Here is an 18201-nt window from a genome sequence, read left to right on the forward strand (position 1 = left end):
GATTTCATGTCTGTTGTATCCATTTACAAGTAGCCCTTATACTTCACCAATAGTAACACAAGAAAGAAAGGTAAAGTTTGATGATTTAGATTAGGAGACTGAATAAAGTAACACCTACTAAATTTAGGATTTCAACTCCAAGAACTGAAGAAAGTCCAAGCAAACTTGATATCCAGTGAAACTTTGATTAGTATCTACCCTAAACACTGAAACTTAATCGCTAAGATCTATCTATGCATGCAAGAATTATCAATATCCATACTACTACAAATGAGAGATATAACCATTAAAAATATAGTAGTACAAGTAAATTCTGATGCAGAAGGAAAAATCAAGAAATAATTAGATTATAAGTAGAACAGCAAAATTCTAATTAGACTGTGGAAAGGGCACAAGAATTACCAGAGTAACAACACTGAGCACTTGATTGGGATAGAAATAACACAGGGAAAAGCGCATATGACTGGATTCAGAGTCACTCAAAGCTCAAACTCTTCTTCACGGAGCACCATCTCTGCAGCCTCTTCTTCTTTATCGTCAAGCATGAAGTACTGGTTCTTCTCCGCCGGCCTAAACATATAAAACATGAAGACATAGAAGGCAAGGCTCGCTGTCTCCTCAGTTGCCACGCTGACCCACTGATACTTGTAAGATGCTATTGTCCGGAGCGCATAAGCCACAATCCTGGTAAAGTACAGATACCCAATCACCACGATGTAGAACTGCCGGAAAAGAGTGAGTTTGGCAAGGTTTTTCGCAGCTTTCCCATCGGTCTTTGAAGTCTCCCGCAGAGATCTGATTGACCAGATGATTGGGAAGAGGATGGCGCAGCAGCAAACAACGTCGATGAGGAGGAAGAACTGATTCCAGGTGACCCAATCCTGGATGAAAGGACCAGTCTCTCCGATCACAATGGAGGCGATGTTGGCTATCACCTGGAGAGGAATCACAATGATGAGCACCCTCTTCTCCCGCTCCTGCAGGAAGGGCTTCAGGAAGGACCATCCGGTGCCAATGAGGACAATGACGGTGAACAAGAGCACGCCTTTCAGGAACTGGAAGATGTAGAAGAGGACGTCCCACCCATGGGGCGTTCCGGTTTGGCGGATGTAGTGCTGGTCCTCAGCAGCGAAAACAAGATTGAGGGCCTTGGTGAGGAGGAGACCGGCCATGAGATGGTGGATCCCTTGGGCAGCATCGAGGTTTCGGAAGAGGGTGACGTAGATCCAGAAGGCGAAGAAGGCGACATAGACTATGGCGAAGAAGGCGTACAAGGAGGGGACGGGGGACTGACCAACTGATAGGTAGTCGCGAGAGCCGTCGGGGAGGCCATTGTACATCTCTGTGCGAACGGACATAGAGACCGAGGTCTCGGGGGCGCAATTGGCGAAGAAGAGGCTGTACTCATCCGGGTGAGTGATCGGGAACGAGCGGTTCAAGGAGGCGGACTGTCGGGAGATCTCGGCTAAGGTGAACAGGCGGATGACGTAGGTGCTGTCGAGGATGCATCCGCCGTTAGGGTTAGGGTTGGAGTTAGCGCTGCGCTCGTGCTGCGAGTCGTAGACGGCCTGGATGAGACTCTCGTCGGCGAGGAGTAAGAAGCCGAGGAGGGCAGGGTCGGGGGTGGCGAGGGTGGAAGAGACAACGACGTCGGAGACGGTGATGTTCACCTCGCCGCGGGGGGTGAAGCCGAACTTCTCGAAGAGGATGATCGGCCGGGAGTCCGAGGAGATCTTAAGGTTCTTGATCTCCGCCGAGGACGAGAAGATCGAAGCGAGGGCGGCGACGACGAAGAGCAGCGGAGCGAAGCGGGATCTGGGAGGAGACCGCGCCATGGCGGTGAGATCGGATCTCGCACAGCGTCGGCGAGAGAGAGAAGGAAGATTTCTTTTCTTTTATTTTTTTCGATTGTTTAAAGCTAAAAAAAAAAGAGAGGGGATTTTACGGAGCGGAGAGCGACGGCGACTGATGCGGCGCGTGGCGGTGGTTAGACTCGCAATCGGCACCCATCGCCTTGGTTATTAAGCGAACACAAGGGGCGAGTTGTCCAAAGTGTTTTCGACCGTTCGTTTGGTGTCAAAATTCGCGACCAATTGGCGAAACGCTGTGTCTGATTATAGGAAGTAAATAAAATGTGGAAGTGAAATAAATTTATCACTTTCTCCGGAGGATCTTTATAAAAAGATTTGAAAATGGCACCGGGATAGCTCTTGGCAGGTTAATCCGATGATCAAATTAGTATTTTTTTTTAAGGAAGGAAATTATCTAAGGAGAAATATAATTTTTATGTGTATATATTTATGTCTAGTAAGAGTGGATGTCTTTTTAAAGATTTATAAATGTGTTCATTCTTTGGAATGTATGCATCCATTTATCACATGTTCAAAAATGTGCATTTCTATTATCCATGTATATTGGGATGTGCACTAACGTTCTCAATATCTTCTGAAAGAAAAGTCCTATGAATAAAATGATCATATCACTTTCTTATCTTTATGCTCTTGTCTTATCTTCAAGGATCCACGATAAAGCGTGGGCCTCAGGGGTAGAGTGATGTTGAATGACTTGAGGGTAGACCAAGTAAGCGACCAAGATTGAGTCGAAGACGAAATCAACGATCGAAGTCGAGTAAGAGATAAAATCGACGATTGAAGGCGAGTTAGAGATGAAGTTGGCAGTTGAGATTGAGTCAGGAGGAGGTTTACACCTAAGATTGAGTCGAAGAAAATGTTTAGCTGACTTATTTTCAAGCGAACTCAACTCCTTGGGATGAGTGTATCAATAATTTGACACGAGTTCCTTCTGGGTCGAGTCCAATTCTCTTTGGGTCACATTTGTTCCACCCTGAATTTAATTGGCAACTCAACATGACTCTTGATTACATGAGACACATGAGATTGTATGCTTCCATCACAACACCTTATATAAAAGGGAGGGCGGTGAAAAATTATTCTATTTTTTCACAAATTACACATCTATTTCATTGTACCGAAAGATGCCTTCCTTTGTAATTGATATAACTGAGTTCATAATAATCATAATTACCGCATAACGATAAAATCTAAGACCTTCGTAAAGACCCTCACATATCCAAGCAGTTCTCAATGTTGAATAGTTGGGAGAGTAATCCACTCAGGCTCTCAGCAACTTTGATGATGAATCACTCAAGTGCCCACTCCACTCAAGCACTTACTCGGATGCTCAACCACTCAGACACTGAATATGATGACCTAACTGTCTCAAGATGATGAGACCACATAAGTATGTCCTAACATAAGGTATCAAATATGTTTGTCAATTGGCCCAAACAAACAAAAATGAGATAGTTGAACCCGAGAATTTCAATTCAACTTTACTCGCCTAGTCCTTTTTAGGTGAGTTTTCTTTTTAAAAAAATATTTAAAAAAGTGTGAAAATGATGTGCCTGCGCTCCGTAAAGCAGGAGGAGAAAGTCGGAAGAAAAATTGACGGTTAAGTAGGAGACAACGATGGCGGATCCAGAACGACATTTGCCCTGCACCGACTCTCAACGTCAAAATTAATAAACAATTAACCTCCCACACTGTTTACAGATTTAACTTTATTCTCAATCAACGGTTAAAAATTAATAATTTTAAAAAATAATTAATTAAAAATTAATAATTTTAAAAAATAATTAATTATTAAATTCCTGACGTCTGATCGATCTTCAACGGCTCGTGATCCGATGCTTCATAAGGGATTAAAGAATTAAAGAATGAAGACCAGGAAGACCTGTGAGAGAGAGAGAGAGAGAGAGAGAGAGGAAGAGGAAGGTGAAGCGAAGATGGGTCTGCTGTCGAACAAGGTGGAGAGGGCGGAGATCAAGGCCGGCGATCACATTTACACCTGGAGAGCGGTCTATGCTTACGCCCATCACGGTACTCCTCCAATCTCCTTCCCTTCCTTCGCAATTGTTTTGGGTTGTGTTCTCCGTTAATCGCCGTCAACGATTCTTGCATTTCCGTTTGTCTGCAGCTCGATTTGGGGTTTTTTTTTCATCTGGAATTTTGATCCGTCATGGTTTGCTTGGGATCTCCCAATCCATGCTTGATTTTCAGAGATCTTTTTGGATTCGAAATTCAATGCTGATTCATATTTTATCTGCATTTTCTGGGGAAAACTAGGGAATTGTGATGGAATCCCACATATTAGCCCCAGTTGAATGTCTTAGAACTGTGGTCTCTTCATCGTCTTTGTTTTGTTAAATTTAACTTATCAGGCCATGCATTGGAATCGTTGACTTGGATTAAGTAAATGATTAAAATCCTCCCAGGAGAAAAAAAGAGTAGTTTTTAACATCAATCTTTGAATTTTCTGACAATATATGTGAAGTAGCTTGCCTGCTTCCAACTGTTTTGCTGATGCTTCGACTTTTATATTGATTAGATAGTTGTGGTTTAGAAGATTTTAATTGGAACATCATGATGTTTCTTTTTTCTTACAGCCTTCCTACCATTATGGTTTGGTTAACTACCCAAGACCGTATGCAAGTTTGGACTCTTCCACATTTAGTTCAGATTCTATATGCGATTCAGTGAATGGATAAAAAGTCTCTGGTTGTGTCATAAGCAGTATACCTTAAAGTCGTACTTGTGAATTATTTGTCAGAACATCTATCTTTTGTTATTGGTTACTGCCTTTGGTTATACATGATTTCCTCTATGGTATTTAATTTGTATTAGCATAATCTTTTACTTTTTATTCCTTCAGTCTTACACTTCAAGCATGTTCGTGTACATAACTTCATAGATTAATCAATATCAAACAATTTATACAGCTGTTAATGGAAGTAATCAAGAAGGCTAGACTAGTCATAATCACAGGACAATGGTTTGCTTTTGGGTCTTCTTTGTTGGGGGAAGAATTTTTTGCTTTTCACATGTGATGTTCTTTTTGAGCTGTCCTGGTTCCTGCTTCAATGATTACTCCTTTTACTGATATTCCTTCATGGTAATTAATTTCTTTTGCTGCTTATGATAGTGTGTTTTTTTTTTTTCAAACAGTTCTAATTGAGAATTACATGTTTAATTGCTGATTGTTCATCTATCAATGGCACCACCATAAAACTTGGTTTGGATTGCTGCATTGGATGCAAAACACAAGTTTGTGATGACAAACATCTGATAGAACTTGCTCACTCGACTGAAAAAGTTAAAGGTCTAAGAATTTTACTGAATTCTGACTGATTCTTCCTCTTGACAGTTCTGAAAACTTATTCATAGTCTTTGCCAGGGCAAATAAAAACTTTACTAATCGTAGATGGGTTGACAAACTAGTTGAGCACACAATATATGCAGGCATTTATGTAGGAGGAAACAAAGTGGTTCATTTTACCCGCAAAAAGGACACTTCGAAAGCTATTGATTCATCCAGCCCCTCAACCATTTCTTCTAGCTCAAGCTCAAGCTCAAGCTCAGGAGTTCCTGAGGCATGCCCGATTTTTCCGGATTGTGGATTCCACCAACCCAATAGCGAGGTCATCCTCTCTTGCTTGGATTGCTTCCTTGGCAATGGCTCCCTCTACTCCTTCGAATATGGAGTCCCGGCCTCGGTTTTCCTTGCCAAAGTCCGGGGTGGCACATGCACCACCGCAGCATCTGATTCCCCGGACACCGTAATCAACCGAGCCATGTACCTGCTTCAGAATGGTTTCGGCAATTATGATGTCTTCGATAACAACTGCGAAGATTTTGCTCTCTACTGCAAGACCGGCCTTCTATCCGTTAAAGAGCTTGGCATTGGGGCAAGTGGACAAGCATCATCCTTGTTCAGCGTTCCTTTGGCAGCCTTGCTCTCTACCCCGTTCAAGCTGCTGGCAGCCGGGCCTGTGGGGATGGCCACCGTCACCGCCGGCATGTATTGCGCAAACAGATACATCACTGACATTGGGGTCAGAAGGGATGTCGTGAAGGTTTCGGTGGAAGACTTGGCTTCAGTCATCAGTTTCTGGCGTTCGGAGGGAACAATTACAGATCAGTCTTCTGATGCCACCATGAATGTAGCATCTATCCAAGAAGAAGCAAGGTGAGGATAGACTACAGTTAGCACCCCGGCATAGTTCAGGTTCTATTGTTTGCTTATCGAAGTCATTTGAAATTATTGGATAAATCCGGAGCACAATTTATGCGAATCATCATGGATCAGGAAAATGTGATGTCAAGTCTTTAAATTTCCAGTGTGATTGATGATTCTGTCTGATGATTTCTGTGATGAGAGCTAGAAATTTATTACACGAATGAATTTTTTTACTTTTTGCCTATTTTTACTTTAAATCAATTTTTAATTAAATAATTTAATTTCATGTTTTTTCATTAAAATAATTGGGTAGTTAAATTTTTGCATCGTATTATATTGAGAACTAAATTTCCAGTAACTACTCTAAACTGATTTGTGATTTTTAAAGAAATATAAAATATGAATGAAAAATAATCCTGTTATGATTATTAATATAAATTTTACGTTTCAAAATCATGTTCAATTTTTTAAGATATTGATAATATTTATTTAATTGCATTCGACTTTTGGATATTAGTTAACGGGCCGGAACCGGGCCGGGCCGAAGCATGCAATTTGAGGCCCAAGTTGGCCTATAACTTTATGAAGATGAGTTGAATGGTATCTATGTAATTTATTGAGATACGGAGGTCCTAAAAGTCAAATGATCCTCCATTCTAGGGTTCATATACTCTTCGCTAGGGTTTCCGCCTCACAAGTGCGGGCGCAGCGGCTGCAACCATGGTTCTCAAGTACGTTTTCTTTCTCCTTCGTTCATTTCCAGTACTTTTGCTTCTTCATTTTCCAATCCTTCGCATTTGATGACATAAAAAGGTTTTTTTTTTCCTTCTCTTTTTCTTCGGTGATTTCTTGGGAGTTTTTCTCAGTCATCGAAATGGCACCTATTTTTTTCGCGTTTTTGTGGCATTGATAGTTGGTTTGATTAGATGATCAAGGGAAGCATTAGACCGCGCAGCTTTTCTATAAAGTAGCGTCGGATTTCGTCTGCTTGCTGAGATGCTGGTATTGAGTTTCATGATAATTCAGTTTTGTAGGGAAGTTTGGGAACCAATTGAAATCATCAGTCTCAAGAAAAGTAAGCGTCCTTTGGCTGAGAGAGCAAGGAGCTCGTCTAGTGACTGTTTTTGTTTTACCCTTTGATCGTATTCGTATTTATTTATTTGAGTTTTTGTTTTAGGAACCAAATTTTTTTTTGTAGCATTAAAGGATTTACTATTGTCGCTTTGATCTACCTATATTATGACATGTATAATTGTTGTTGAAAGATAAAATTTGTATTCACGAATTGCAAAACCTTACTCTATTTTAAGGGAAATCTTTGGATTTGCAAGTGTACAAGAAAATATGGTATTTGCTGTTTCCAGTGGTGGTCTAGCTATATCTTATAATATATATGATTGAGTATTCTTTTTGACTGTGTTACTTGTATGTTCCTTGGAAAGATGTAACACCTTTGTCGACCTATTAAGTGAAATTTGCTGGTTTCCTCATAGCTTTTTTTGTCTGATTTATCCATAGGACTGAACTCTGCCGTTTCAGCGGTGCCAAGATATATCCTGGAAAGGGTATTCGATTTGTGCGTTCAGATTCTCAGGTACTGAAATTTTAGTGCTATTCTTCCACGGTTGAGCCATCTATCATGATCCAAGTTCTCAGTATTCTCTTGTTCAGATACTAAATTTGACATGTTTGGCATTCTAAGTGGATGAATTCCCATAGGAACAAAACCTTTCTTCCTCAATGGATATTCTTAGTTTAAGTACTACCTCATTTATTTTGTTTAAAGTTTACTTTGTGATAATAATGGTTTCCAAATAGTTATGTGAAAGTTGAATTGCTAGTTACTAATTAACACCTACAAATTATTTTTAGGTCTTCCTATTTTTCAATTCGAAATGCAAGAGGTACTTTCACAACCGACTGAAGCCTGCAAAACTTACCTGGACAGCAATGTACAGAAAACAACATAAGAAGGTGATTTTTCTTATTTTTCTTGATACCACACTCTATCGGTGACGATTGTTTGTTTACTGTTTGTTTGTCCCCTACATATAAGGATATTCATGCTGAAGCTATAAAGAAGAAGCGTCGGGCCACTAAAAAGCCTTATTCTAGGTCAATTGTTGGTGCTACATTAGAAGTGATCCAGAAGAAGAGAAATGAAAAGCCGGAAGTTCGTGATGCTGCTAGGGAAGCTGCTCTTCGGTATGTCAACCTTATCACCTTTCTATTTCTCATCGTTATACATCCTAATTAAACTGTTTGTATTCATGTTACTCAAGCTGTTTGTGTTCATGTCAATGTTTCACTAGTTATGTATTCAACTGTCTTTTGATCCACTGAAGGCATGGTCTGACTGTAATTTTAAAACTTTCTTGCTTCAGAGTAAAGTAGCTTCTTGCAGTAGCTATCATAGTTCAGGAATGTTGTTCCAGAGGGGAGCTCTAAGCTGTACAACAATATATGTTTGTCCTTTGACTATGTGACTATTTATTTGGCTTATCTTGATATGGTTGACATCGGAAGTTCTTGCTAAGAAATTGATGTGATCATTCTTGGACACCCTAAGGGGAAATGTGGTAGTCTCACTAGAATCATTCCCAAACAAGTTTAATTGTTGGCAATTTGGCATCATTTTTGCAACCATAGTCCAGAATGAACTAACTAAATTATGAGCATTTTTACCTTCAGAATGAACAGTATAATTGATATCTAGCAACTCTTGGTTGATTGATGACTAAAATTTATATTTGTGCCAGAATTTTCAATAAAAGCTACACCTCTGTGAGGTAGCCAAGCTCTTTTACCATTCTTGTGAACATTGTATCAGTGCGATCAATAGGCAGTTTTGTTTGTCTAATGATTAATGAATAACTGTTTTCCTCAATCGTTTGCAGTGAAATCAAAGAGAGAATCAAGAAAACAAAAGATGAGAAGAAGGCGAAAAAGGCTGAACTGGTTGCAAAGTCTCAGAAAACTCAGACAAAAGGTGCTCCAAAGGGTGCTGCACCCAAAGGCCCAAAGCTGGGTGGTGGCGGAGGAAAGCGTTAAAATTGCAGCAACCTACTGTTTTGGCCATCCTTTTCAATGCAAAACTAATAGATCATATGGTAGTGCATCCTATGTCAAACGCACTCTCCTTCCTATCCTATGTGTTGCTTTCAAGACATATTCTGGCATGTTTAATATGGTTTGGATTCAGTTTCTGTTTTGGATTGATGTTTTAACAAAGGCTTTGAATTTTCAATTTGAATGTCTGTTTGCTTCCAAGGCTCAGTAAATTAATTGAGATTGAATCACTGAGATGATGTTTTCCTAGATACTTGAATCAAATTATGGCATCCATAGCAAACAATCACAAATACCATCTTAGAACAATTCAGATGAGACATCCACAACAGGCATGTAGCACTTGAATCAAATTATGGCATTCATATCAAAGAATGACAAATACTACAACAGAACAAATTCACTCAAGGATCAAGATCAAATAATTGCAACGACAATCAAGTTCTTAAGCTGTACAAACTCTATCTGGGACACAATAAACCAAGAAAGAAAGCAAAAAATGTGATCTTGCTGTGTTGCAGAAACTTGTTGTCTTCCTCAGTTTTCACAGCTCCAACTCGATGTCGGCACACAATTTAGGTAGTGACACCAATGACAATGGTCGTTCCCGTTCACTCCCCTAAAAAGCATAACTAAGCCAACGACATATCTGAAACAAAGTAGCGAAAATCCTATGAATCTTACAGTTATGGAGAATGCTATCTTGAAGGAGAATGGAACCTTGTGATCAAGAATGAATGCTTACCCAACTACAAATAAAATGAGTCCAAATACCAACAAGACATATTGGTAGGCTTTATACTTGGATGTAACCTGAGCTGAAGGGGGAAGATCATCGAGTTCCGACCATCCAAACTGAGGCCGGATTAGCAGAACAAAACCGAGGAGGAAACCCGATAAGAATCCTCCAACATGGGCAAAGCTATCCACGCTAGGAAACAAACCAATGGCCAAGTTGATTACGATAACGATCATGAGAGTCAACAGAGCTGCAATCTGCAAAAGGGGAGATACATTTTATCAGAATAAACATCATGAGAGTTGTTGAAGAATGACAATAGGTTCACCCGATTCGAATAGATAGTCCAATTTGTAATGAGCTCTGAAAGCATTGATCCAAGAAGGCCGAATAAAGCTCCAGAAGCACCCACAGAAATGCTGTTCCTTAATAGAAGAGCTGAAAGAACAGCACCACCAAAGCCTGACAGTATGTATATTGTTCCAATGCGGACTGCGAGGTAAAGGATTTGTCAAGCTGGAATAATTACGACAACCATTTGATGAATAAGATAGGAAAAGATCTCACAGAATCCGAATTGCTGTTCGAGACGAATGCCGATGAATATCAAGCTCAGCATGTTTACGATCAAATGGACGAGGCCTGCGTGCAACCAGATGCAAGATAGCAGCCTCCAACCTTGATTCTGGTGGACTACTCTGTTCCATTCGAGAGCTCCCATCTTCTCCAAGCTGAGAGAATTGAATTAACGAGTGCACAGAAATGTTTAATCTTTAGTTTCAGATGGACAAAGAATGAAGATCAAAACTCGAGCAGATTGCAAGAACGGGGGAGAAATTACGTGGAGGAGGAGGGGCCGAGGAGGGGGTTCTGCCGGACGGGCTGGAAGGAGAAGCGATGGAGGAAGCCGGCGACGCAGGAGCCGAGGGGATGAGAATGGACGGGGCAGTTGTTGACGTACATCTCCGCCACGAAGACGCCCACGCACGCGAGCACGAAGACCGGGACCAGCCACGGCGCCCACGCCCGCTCCTCCTCCTCCTCCGCCGCCGCCGTCTCGTAGTAATACGCTTCGCCGGCGACTTGCCTCTTCGCGGCGGTGCCAGGCTCCACGTCCTCCATCTCGCTTGTGCTACCTACTACCAATCTCAAGGAGCGAGCTTTATCAAGGAGGTCGCTTGCTTGCTTGGCTTGGAAGAGACGGCGAAGTGGGAAGATGTAATGATTGGTGGAAGGAGAAGGGTTTGGTGGACGTGGTGGAGGAGTGGGGCAAGGAAGGATGATGGCGGCGGTTGGGTCGTGTCGAGAGGTGGTGGAGTGGAGGTGGAAGTGGAGGTGGTGGGGAAGAAGAGATTTGGATTAGAAAATGGCTCACTGCTCGTCGCCATCCTCACTCTCCGTCCTCACACTTCCGCCCTGAAATTTTAATTAGAAAGAAAAGACGTCCTCGATTTGACCTTCCAAATCCTCAATCAGAGCAGAACTTGTACGTACTCTGAATTCCATGATCAAGAATTTACCGCCGCCGTGAAATGTTCCTGCGGCTGTTCGCCTGCTTTGACGCACAAGAACTGCCTCTAAACAAGAGGAAGCGGCGCCGCCATCGGAAGAGCTAGAACTGGCGTCGTTATTTTGGGAAACTCGCGAGCCACGTGGCGCAATTATATTTACTAACCCCGAGAATCTATGGATTTCTTTCCATTAGTGGAGTCGCATGGACACATAAAAACAAATACATGTTGCATATTTAGAATCAAATCTATTGATTGTACTACAATAGAAATCCAAGTAGATATAACTAACCAACCATTAGTGGATATTGAAGAACACTGCAAACTAAATTGCTCTATTCTAGTTGATATTCATAATCCAACGATATCAATTTTGGCTAGTACAAATGCATCTAGAACACATTCCATACTTGCTACAATGTAGAGCTTCTCTCGATTATCGACAAGCATTCGGTTTTTCGGTTTGCTGATATAAAATTTAAGTTCATGATCATCTTAGCAAATCGAGTGGATAAGCACGATATCGAGTATCAATTCCACCATGTCCATTGAAGAAGCAAGAGGATGTCAACAAACCATAGAAGACCTAAGTGATGGGGCATTTGAGAGGTGTGCACATGATGCCCAACGTATGACTGACTCAGAGACCGCAAGGTCGAGCTGATCTAGCTCTCCGAGACCGATCGTGTGGTTCCTTCTGCTGTGGATGCTAGATTTGGAGTTGCTTGAAATGCCTCTTCGGACTTCAACCACTTTGTGCTCCAGTTCTCTATAGTCTCGACCGACACATGCAGCTGATTCAGGTAAACCAGAGTGCTCCCTGGATTTGGAATCTGAGCACACCAGAATGACACAAATCAAGCTACAAAGATTATAGAAAGAATGAACAGACATCAAACTGAGCGCGGAAACCTACCCATATGAAATGTGTTATTCTCCGGCTCGTCACTAGTAAAACTGAATGGTTTTTGTTGCTCCGTTGTGAAGAATGCAAAGCTTGGCATCACTTGTATTGGTGTGGAGAATCTCAGACTCTCAGACTCAAAGCTGTTCTGAAATGAAAAATTGATCGTACAAGACAAAGGTGTTTCAACAGCAACAGAAGAAAATGATGATCTGCATGAGAATACGGGGAGGAATGATCGTCCACTTCATGGTAGGCAATAAGGGAACTAGTGCTAAAGCTGACATCTCGACTCGCAGAGATGAGCGGTGTAGAAAATGAACAGCTTCCCACATCATCTTGGCTGAAACCAATTTCACGGCCCTGCCCGCTCAACACTTGTGGTAGTTGCGTATGCTCTTTTATCCAGGAATGATCTACAAAAGAGGCAGATCAAGAGTTGGTAACAGAAAACAAATGTTGGATGCCACTCAGATAGTCCACTTTCGCGACTAGTGTGAATAAACAAGTTTCAAACAGCTCCAATGGCATCCATATCGTTCTTAGAATTGTAATTACAGATTAAAAACACTTGATGTTCCATGAATCAGTCTCACCTGGTAGTCTTTCTTCTCACATTTCACCAAATACTTGCATAAAATATCATATGCGATTGAAAAAGTCTATGCTCTAAATATGAACTTTTCAAATTGCTTATTGCATATTGACAATTCTTAGTAAATTACCGGAATGCTTAAACCATACCTAAAACTTGTTTAGATGTGAGTCTCTGAGAAGGATCTCTACATAACATTCTTCTAATTAAGTCCTTTGCAGAGTTGGAGACACTTTGCCATGGATCAGAAGGAAATCGTAGCTCAGCTGACCTTACTGATTCAAATATCCTTGATTTGGTCTTTCCCCAAAATGGTGGCATCCCGCTAAGAAGAATATAAAGAATCACTCCGGCACTCCATACATCAGCTGCCTCATTGTATCCCCCTGCCAATACCTCGGGTGCTATGTAAAACGGACTTCCAACAGTACCAGACAAGGCCTGCCCTGTTAAGCAAGATCCAACTTGATAAGCAAAGAAAGAGACAGAATGATCTGGCCAAACTGTGATGGACATGGATAACAATAAAAACTACCTGGTTGTATGTAAGTCGCTAGGCCAAAGTCAGCCAGTTTAATTGGTGAAGATAAAGATTTGGTAGCCAACAGAATGTTCTCTGGTTTGAGATCCCTGTGGACAACTCCCTTGTCATGGCAGTACATAACAACTTCCATGAGAGGCCGGAAGAGGACAGCAGCTTCATTTTCAGAGAAGTAGCCATGCTTCTCGAGACGGTGAAAAAGCTCCCCACCAGCACAAAGCTCCATCACAAGGTGCACATAGTCATTATCCTCGTAGACAGCTTTGAGGTCAACAATGTTGGGATGACCTGAGAGTCGTGCCATGACCTCAATCTCAAGCTTGATGCTCTTAATATCCTCCGTGGTAACAAGGCGATCCTTGGCGATTGACTTACAGGCGACTGACTCACCAGTAAGCATGTCAGCGCATGCCCTGATAACTCCAAATTGACCCCAACCCAACTCTTCCTGTAACACATATCTATCTTCTAGGTAAGATATGTGGGGGGTTTCCAGGATAGGATTCCTAAGGCCAGGGACCTTGTAGCAACAATACAGTAGGTCTTTGCTGTTGCCTGGGGCAACAGCCATAACAAGGAGCACAAAGCTCCCTTGATTGATTTATTACAGCTCAATTTCTCTTACAATTAACTACAAAATCTTAATTTCTGACGATAGTTGATCTAGCATCAGAACCCTCTTATCCCCACCGCCAACACTGTGTGAGATCTAAAGATTCAAGGAGCAAAATGGTCAGCTTCATAAAACTATCAACACACCAATTGATATACAAGACACAATTAGGCTCGTAAACTCACTAGTAGCGGGGTAGAAGACTTTAGTGTTTTAAAACTGAAAGAACAAGTGCAGAACAAACTGCCAACTTTTGTGAAAGGTAAAAGGGGGGAAAATTACAACTTTCTCAAGAGTATCGCCAAAAACCACCTAGATCGTAAAGCCCAAGATCAGCTCCAGCAACTACGAATAGAAGATTTTGAGTTCATAATCCAACAGGGAACCGAGGAAATATACAGTCTTTACCGATTTAAACAGCAAAAACACAGTTTTTCTCTCAAATTTCAGCTTTATGAACCAAAAGGAACTAACTAATCGCACCAAAATTTCCAAATCGTACAAAACATAGAAACCCTAGAAGATCAAGAACTTTGCAAAAAGGCCAAATCGATGTGCAAAACCTAAATCAACCAGTCCAACAAGCACTGCAGCCAAACCACCGACACCTACCACAAAGGGAAAGAAAGGAACCGGCGCGGATTCACAGCACCGGCACAAGAAAGTTGCGGATGACATCGAATAAGCCAACGAAAGAGACGCAGGAGAGAAAAAAAAGCCCAAGGAGGGAAGAAAAAGAGAGGAGAATCAGTCACCTCACGCAGGGAGCAGGAAGAAAGCAGAGAGAAGAAGCGATCGTGAAGAACCCAAACGGAGCGCCCCGCTGTCGCCTCCAGGAACGGGAGGCTGCAGACGCCACTTCTTTTCCGGTGGCAAAAGTCTTTTGAACTCCTTGTTTGCTTCTCCCACTTCACCTTAATATTAACTATTAATTAATAAAATAAATTACAAATTTCTTCATAAGATAGATTTACAAATATTAATAATAATAATAATAATAATAATTTGAAAATTATACATGCGAACGTTGGATATTACTTTGAAATTTATGGATAACATTTATCCATAAATACATCGGATTAATATTGTCGATATGCCATTAAGATAATTACTTAATTTATTTTTATTATTAATTACTATTCATAAAAAACTTGAATAATTGTTAGTGTGATTTTATTAAGATTTATTAAGGTTTGTTGCCTAGTGGTCTCTTTCGGGATTAGGAAACATAAATTATGCACTTGAAATATAATTATGCATCCATTAAAAATTATTTATTTATTTATTAAATTGAGATTAATCAATAGTTATAAAATAAAATAAATGGGATAAAGATTTAGATTTGAAAAGAAAATTGACTTTGACAACAGGTTAGATTTAGATGTATTTGTAATAACATAATGAAGTGATTAAGGAAGAAAAAATTAATTAGCGGTGGTGATTAAGAATAAGAAAAAGGAATCATAGTTGGTCACCAGACTTGGGGTGGGTATCCAATGGCTCGCATCATCTCTAATGCTGTTAGTCAAACTTTACTCCCCGTTGACTTTGTGGTTTGACTTTTTTATGCTGAGCAACTGTGCGGGTACTTTGAAAGAATAAAGTAAAGATTACGAGTTGTTGTTAAATTTGGAATTTCTTGGAAGATATAGCATTATTTTTTTTCTAAATTCTTAAATATTTAATGATAAAAGTAGTAAAGGCATTTTTAATTGGGCAAAAATTAAAAAGCACCTTCTTTATTTTCAAATTATCAAAGGGAATAAAAAAACGCTTTCCATTTTATTATTTTCATTTACTTAAATATCCTTCGATACTGCTCTATACTTGTTTAAATTTTTTATTTAATTTTTAAATCAGTTAGACATAGTTATAAAATCATAATTAACTACAACAATTTCATAATTATTATAACGTACAAATTTAACGTTCAAAAAAGATTAACGTTGTAACAATTATGATTTTATAACTACTACAACATTATCAATTTATTATTATAATAATTATAAATTTATAAATGTAATAATTACAAATAGATATATGTCAGAAACTAACCACATTAAAAAAATATTAATAGAATAGAGATGAGACGCTCTTTATCATTAAAGATATATTTTGATGATTTAGAAATAAAATGAAGTCTTTTTAAGTTTTGCCCTTTTAAATTTATGTTTCATTTTTTTTTATTTTGTAGGAAATGTCTTTTCATAAAATTATCCATTATTTGTTGGATGATGGGACAACGCCACATGGGTCGGCCATGTTTCGCGCTCAAATCCCATTATTAATAAAAAGGCAACTGATGCCATTATATGCTAATTTTTTTTAAAAAAATAATAAACTAACTAATTTCTAATGGTATTATAAACCCGATCAAATGGTGGCTTGTGTAAAATAATTGTTACGCTGATTGAAGAGGTATTTTGTATGAAAATTCATTAATATTTTTCAATGAGCCGAAAAATGGGGGGAAAATCTTTGGAATATTTGGGAAAAATGAATCTTATTGAGAAATTAAAACAAGGAGGATTGATTTCTATTGGGGAAAATGGCACATTAATCTCGATTATAATTGATGCAATGATGAAAGCCCACTTCTTAATATCTAGTGGGCCTTGCATATGCTTTAACATTTTAGAGGAGCTTGGATTAAAAGAGAGCTAGATCAAAATGGTTGGGCTAAGTGATTGTTTTGGTATATCCAATTAAGCTTACATAAGTTGAAATGGCTAAGGTTGAAAAAAATATTAAAAATCCGATCAAATATACTAATATTAACTATATCTTATATTGTTTTTGAAAAAGATAGCCACTATCCATATTTCTCTTTATCATTTGGTTGTTTCTACTTTCTTCATCAAAATAATTTGTTCTCTAATTCATGGAAATTTTTTCTCTAATTCATGTATAATTGAGCAAATATATATATATATATATATATATATAATAATTTAGATATAGACAGTACTGATACTGAATTTTTGATATGAACCATATAAAATTTATACCATACTGAAAATCTGATATATCAAAATTTTAATATACTAAATTTTAGATATGGATTGGTATATATTTTCCTTATACAAAAATTTTCAATACAATATATAATTTCATATGAAAAAAATCGAAAAACCATACCGAACCAACCCCAAGTGTTGTTTAGTTTTTGTTTCCATCATATGAGTGTAATAAATAATGTGATGGATAAAATCCTCATTGTCACTTAGATATACAACTAAATCAAGCGTACACTACCTTAGACTCTTTAGAGGCCGATAAGTAAGTTGGAACATGAATACGCCCATGATTATTGTTTTAGCCAACATTAGATATCTAACCCTTCAAGACGATTAATCTTGAGAAAGACTGATTCAGTCCTATGAAAATTTCATACCTCAAATTTATCATTCTACTAAAGAAAAATATCATACAATAAAATAGTTGAGAATCAAACCATGATTGCACCTTGGTAATCTAGTCAATACATGTTCTAAAATGGAGAGTTTTGCATCCTATTGCTCATTCATAGGCACACATGCTCATAAGCACACCTCGTTCACATAAGGGACTTCGAATCGGAGCAATTATCAATATTTTTAAATTTTATTTTAACTTCATATTTAAGTATAATTTGAATGACATTCGAAAAGGTGATTAAAATGAAATAAAATGCAAGATAAAAAGGGAAGCAAAGGGAGAAAAAACAAACAAACAAACAAATCGAGCAATATTTAAAATTACAATAAAGAACGTCTCACGTACATATAATTTACTCAGATATCAAGGCAAATTTAAATGGAACACAATCATGATACAGAGACTTTGAAGGACGTGCATGTGAAAGTATTTATAACAAAAAATATCTAAATTTGACTATTTGAAAGAGTAAATAAACATCCACCAAATGTGTTGCCAAACTAAGTTGAATTAATCTTGATTATTTATAGACTCATTCATTTATTCTACCGAGCTTAATTTTTTTTGGAGGTCAGTAGTAGTTTATTTATAATTCAATTTGAATATTAATCTAGTGCTAACCTTGTTCCAAATGTCCTATTCATTTATAAGCTTATTTAATATTACTTGGCATAATCGATGAACAATTAGAATACTCCATGCTCTTGTCGACCAATTGAATCAGTAAAAGAAAACACACTCGAGTTTGATGATACCAAAGTCAAATTTTGCACCTA

General features: G+C 38.9%; 5 protein-coding genes across 5 annotated transcripts; 2 read left to right on the plus strand and 3 right to left on the minus strand.

The window, feature by feature from the left end:
• Window positions 1-295: 295 nt before the first annotated feature.
• Window positions 296-1899, minus strand: LOC141839152 (protein CANDIDATE G-PROTEIN COUPLED RECEPTOR 7-like). Its single transcript, XM_074726831.1, has one exon. The coding sequence runs from the start codon at window positions 1833-1835 to the stop codon at window positions 480-482; it is 1356 nt and encodes a 451-aa protein (XP_074582932.1). The 5' UTR covers window positions 1836-1899; the 3' UTR covers window positions 296-479.
• Window positions 1900-3771: 1872 nt separating this feature from the next.
• On the plus strand, window positions 3772-6232 carry LOC141841175 (protein LEAD-SENSITIVE 1-like). The gene is made up of 2 exons (XM_074729306.1): window positions 3772-3899; window positions 5319-6232. The coding sequence occupies exons 1-2, from the start codon at window positions 3806-3808 to the stop codon at window positions 6047-6049; spliced, it is 825 nt and encodes a 274-aa protein (XP_074585407.1). The 5' UTR covers window positions 3772-3805; the 3' UTR covers window positions 6050-6232.
• A 456-nt stretch (window positions 6233-6688) lies between these two features.
• LOC141839493 (large ribosomal subunit protein eL24) lies at window positions 6689-9306 on the plus strand. Its single transcript, XM_074727240.1, has 5 exons — window positions 6689-6767; window positions 7555-7630; window positions 7909-8010; window positions 8093-8241; window positions 8934-9306. The coding sequence occupies exons 1-5, from the start codon at window positions 6757-6759 to the stop codon at window positions 9085-9087; spliced, it is 492 nt and encodes a 163-aa protein (XP_074583341.1). The 5' UTR covers window positions 6689-6756; the 3' UTR covers window positions 9088-9306.
• A 198-nt stretch (window positions 9307-9504) lies between these two features.
• LOC141838991 (RHOMBOID-like protein 3) lies at window positions 9505-10966 on the minus strand. Its single transcript, XM_074726630.1, has 5 exons — window positions 10686-10966; window positions 10412-10575; window positions 10173-10336; window positions 9851-10101; window positions 9505-9754 (listed from the first exon to the last, which is right to left on the minus strand). The coding sequence occupies exons 1-5, from the start codon at window positions 10964-10966 to the stop codon at window positions 9643-9645; spliced, it is 972 nt and encodes a 323-aa protein (XP_074582731.1). The 3' UTR covers window positions 9505-9642.
• A 697-nt stretch (window positions 10967-11663) lies between these two features.
• On the minus strand, window positions 11664-14892 carry LOC141841995 (calcium-dependent protein kinase 34-like). The gene is given in 6 exon segments (XM_074730208.1): window positions 11664-12188; window positions 12272-12493; window positions 12496-12675; window positions 13004-13300; window positions 13390-14104; window positions 14764-14892. Coding segments are annotated over 5 exon segments (1542 nt in total). The 5' UTR covers window positions 13967-14104; window positions 14764-14892; the 3' UTR covers window positions 11664-11922.
• Between the last annotated feature and the right edge of the window lie 3309 nt (window positions 14893-18201).

The sequence above is a fragment of the Curcuma longa genome, chromosome 11, assembly GCF_044706935.1.
Source record: "Curcuma longa cultivar G26 ecotype Majalengka, Jawa Barat chromosome 11, ITB_CL_G26_1.1, whole genome shotgun sequence".
NCBI lineage: Eukaryota > Viridiplantae > Streptophyta > Magnoliopsida > Zingiberales > Zingiberaceae > Curcuma > Curcuma longa.

Coding starts and splice junctions, on each gene's coding strand:
- LOC141839152 (XM_074726831.1), bottom strand. CDS start 1,835: ATGGCGCGGTCTCCTCCCAGATCCCGCTTCGCTCCGCTGCTCTTCGTC.
- LOC141841175 (XM_074729306.1), top strand. CDS start 3,806: ATGGGTCTGCTGTCGAACAAGGTGGAGAGGGCGGAGATCAAGGCCGGC. Junction 3,900..5,318: donor CTATGCTTACGCCCATCACG/GTACTCCTCCAA, acceptor CAATATATGCAG/GCATTTATGTAGGAGGAAAC.
- LOC141839493 (XM_074727240.1), top strand. Junction 7,631..7,908: donor TTGTGCGTTCAGATTCTCAG/GTACTGAAATTT, acceptor AATTATTTTTAG/GTCTTCCTATTTTTCAATTC. Junction 8,011..8,092: donor ACAGAAAACAACATAAGAAG/GTGATTTTTCTT, acceptor CCTACATATAAG/GATATTCATGCTGAAGCTAT.
- LOC141838991 (XM_074726630.1), bottom strand. CDS start 10,966: ATGGAGGACGTGGAGCCTGGCACCGCCGCGAAGAGGCAAGTCGCCGGC. Junction 10,576..10,685: donor CTCGGCCCCTCCTCCTCCAC/GTAATTTCTCCC, acceptor CAATTCTCTCAG/CTTGGAGAAGATGGGAGCTC. Junction 9,755..9,850: donor CTCATTTTATTTGTAGTTGG/GTAAGCATTCAT, acceptor ACTTTGTTTCAG/ATATGTCGTTGGCTTAGTTA.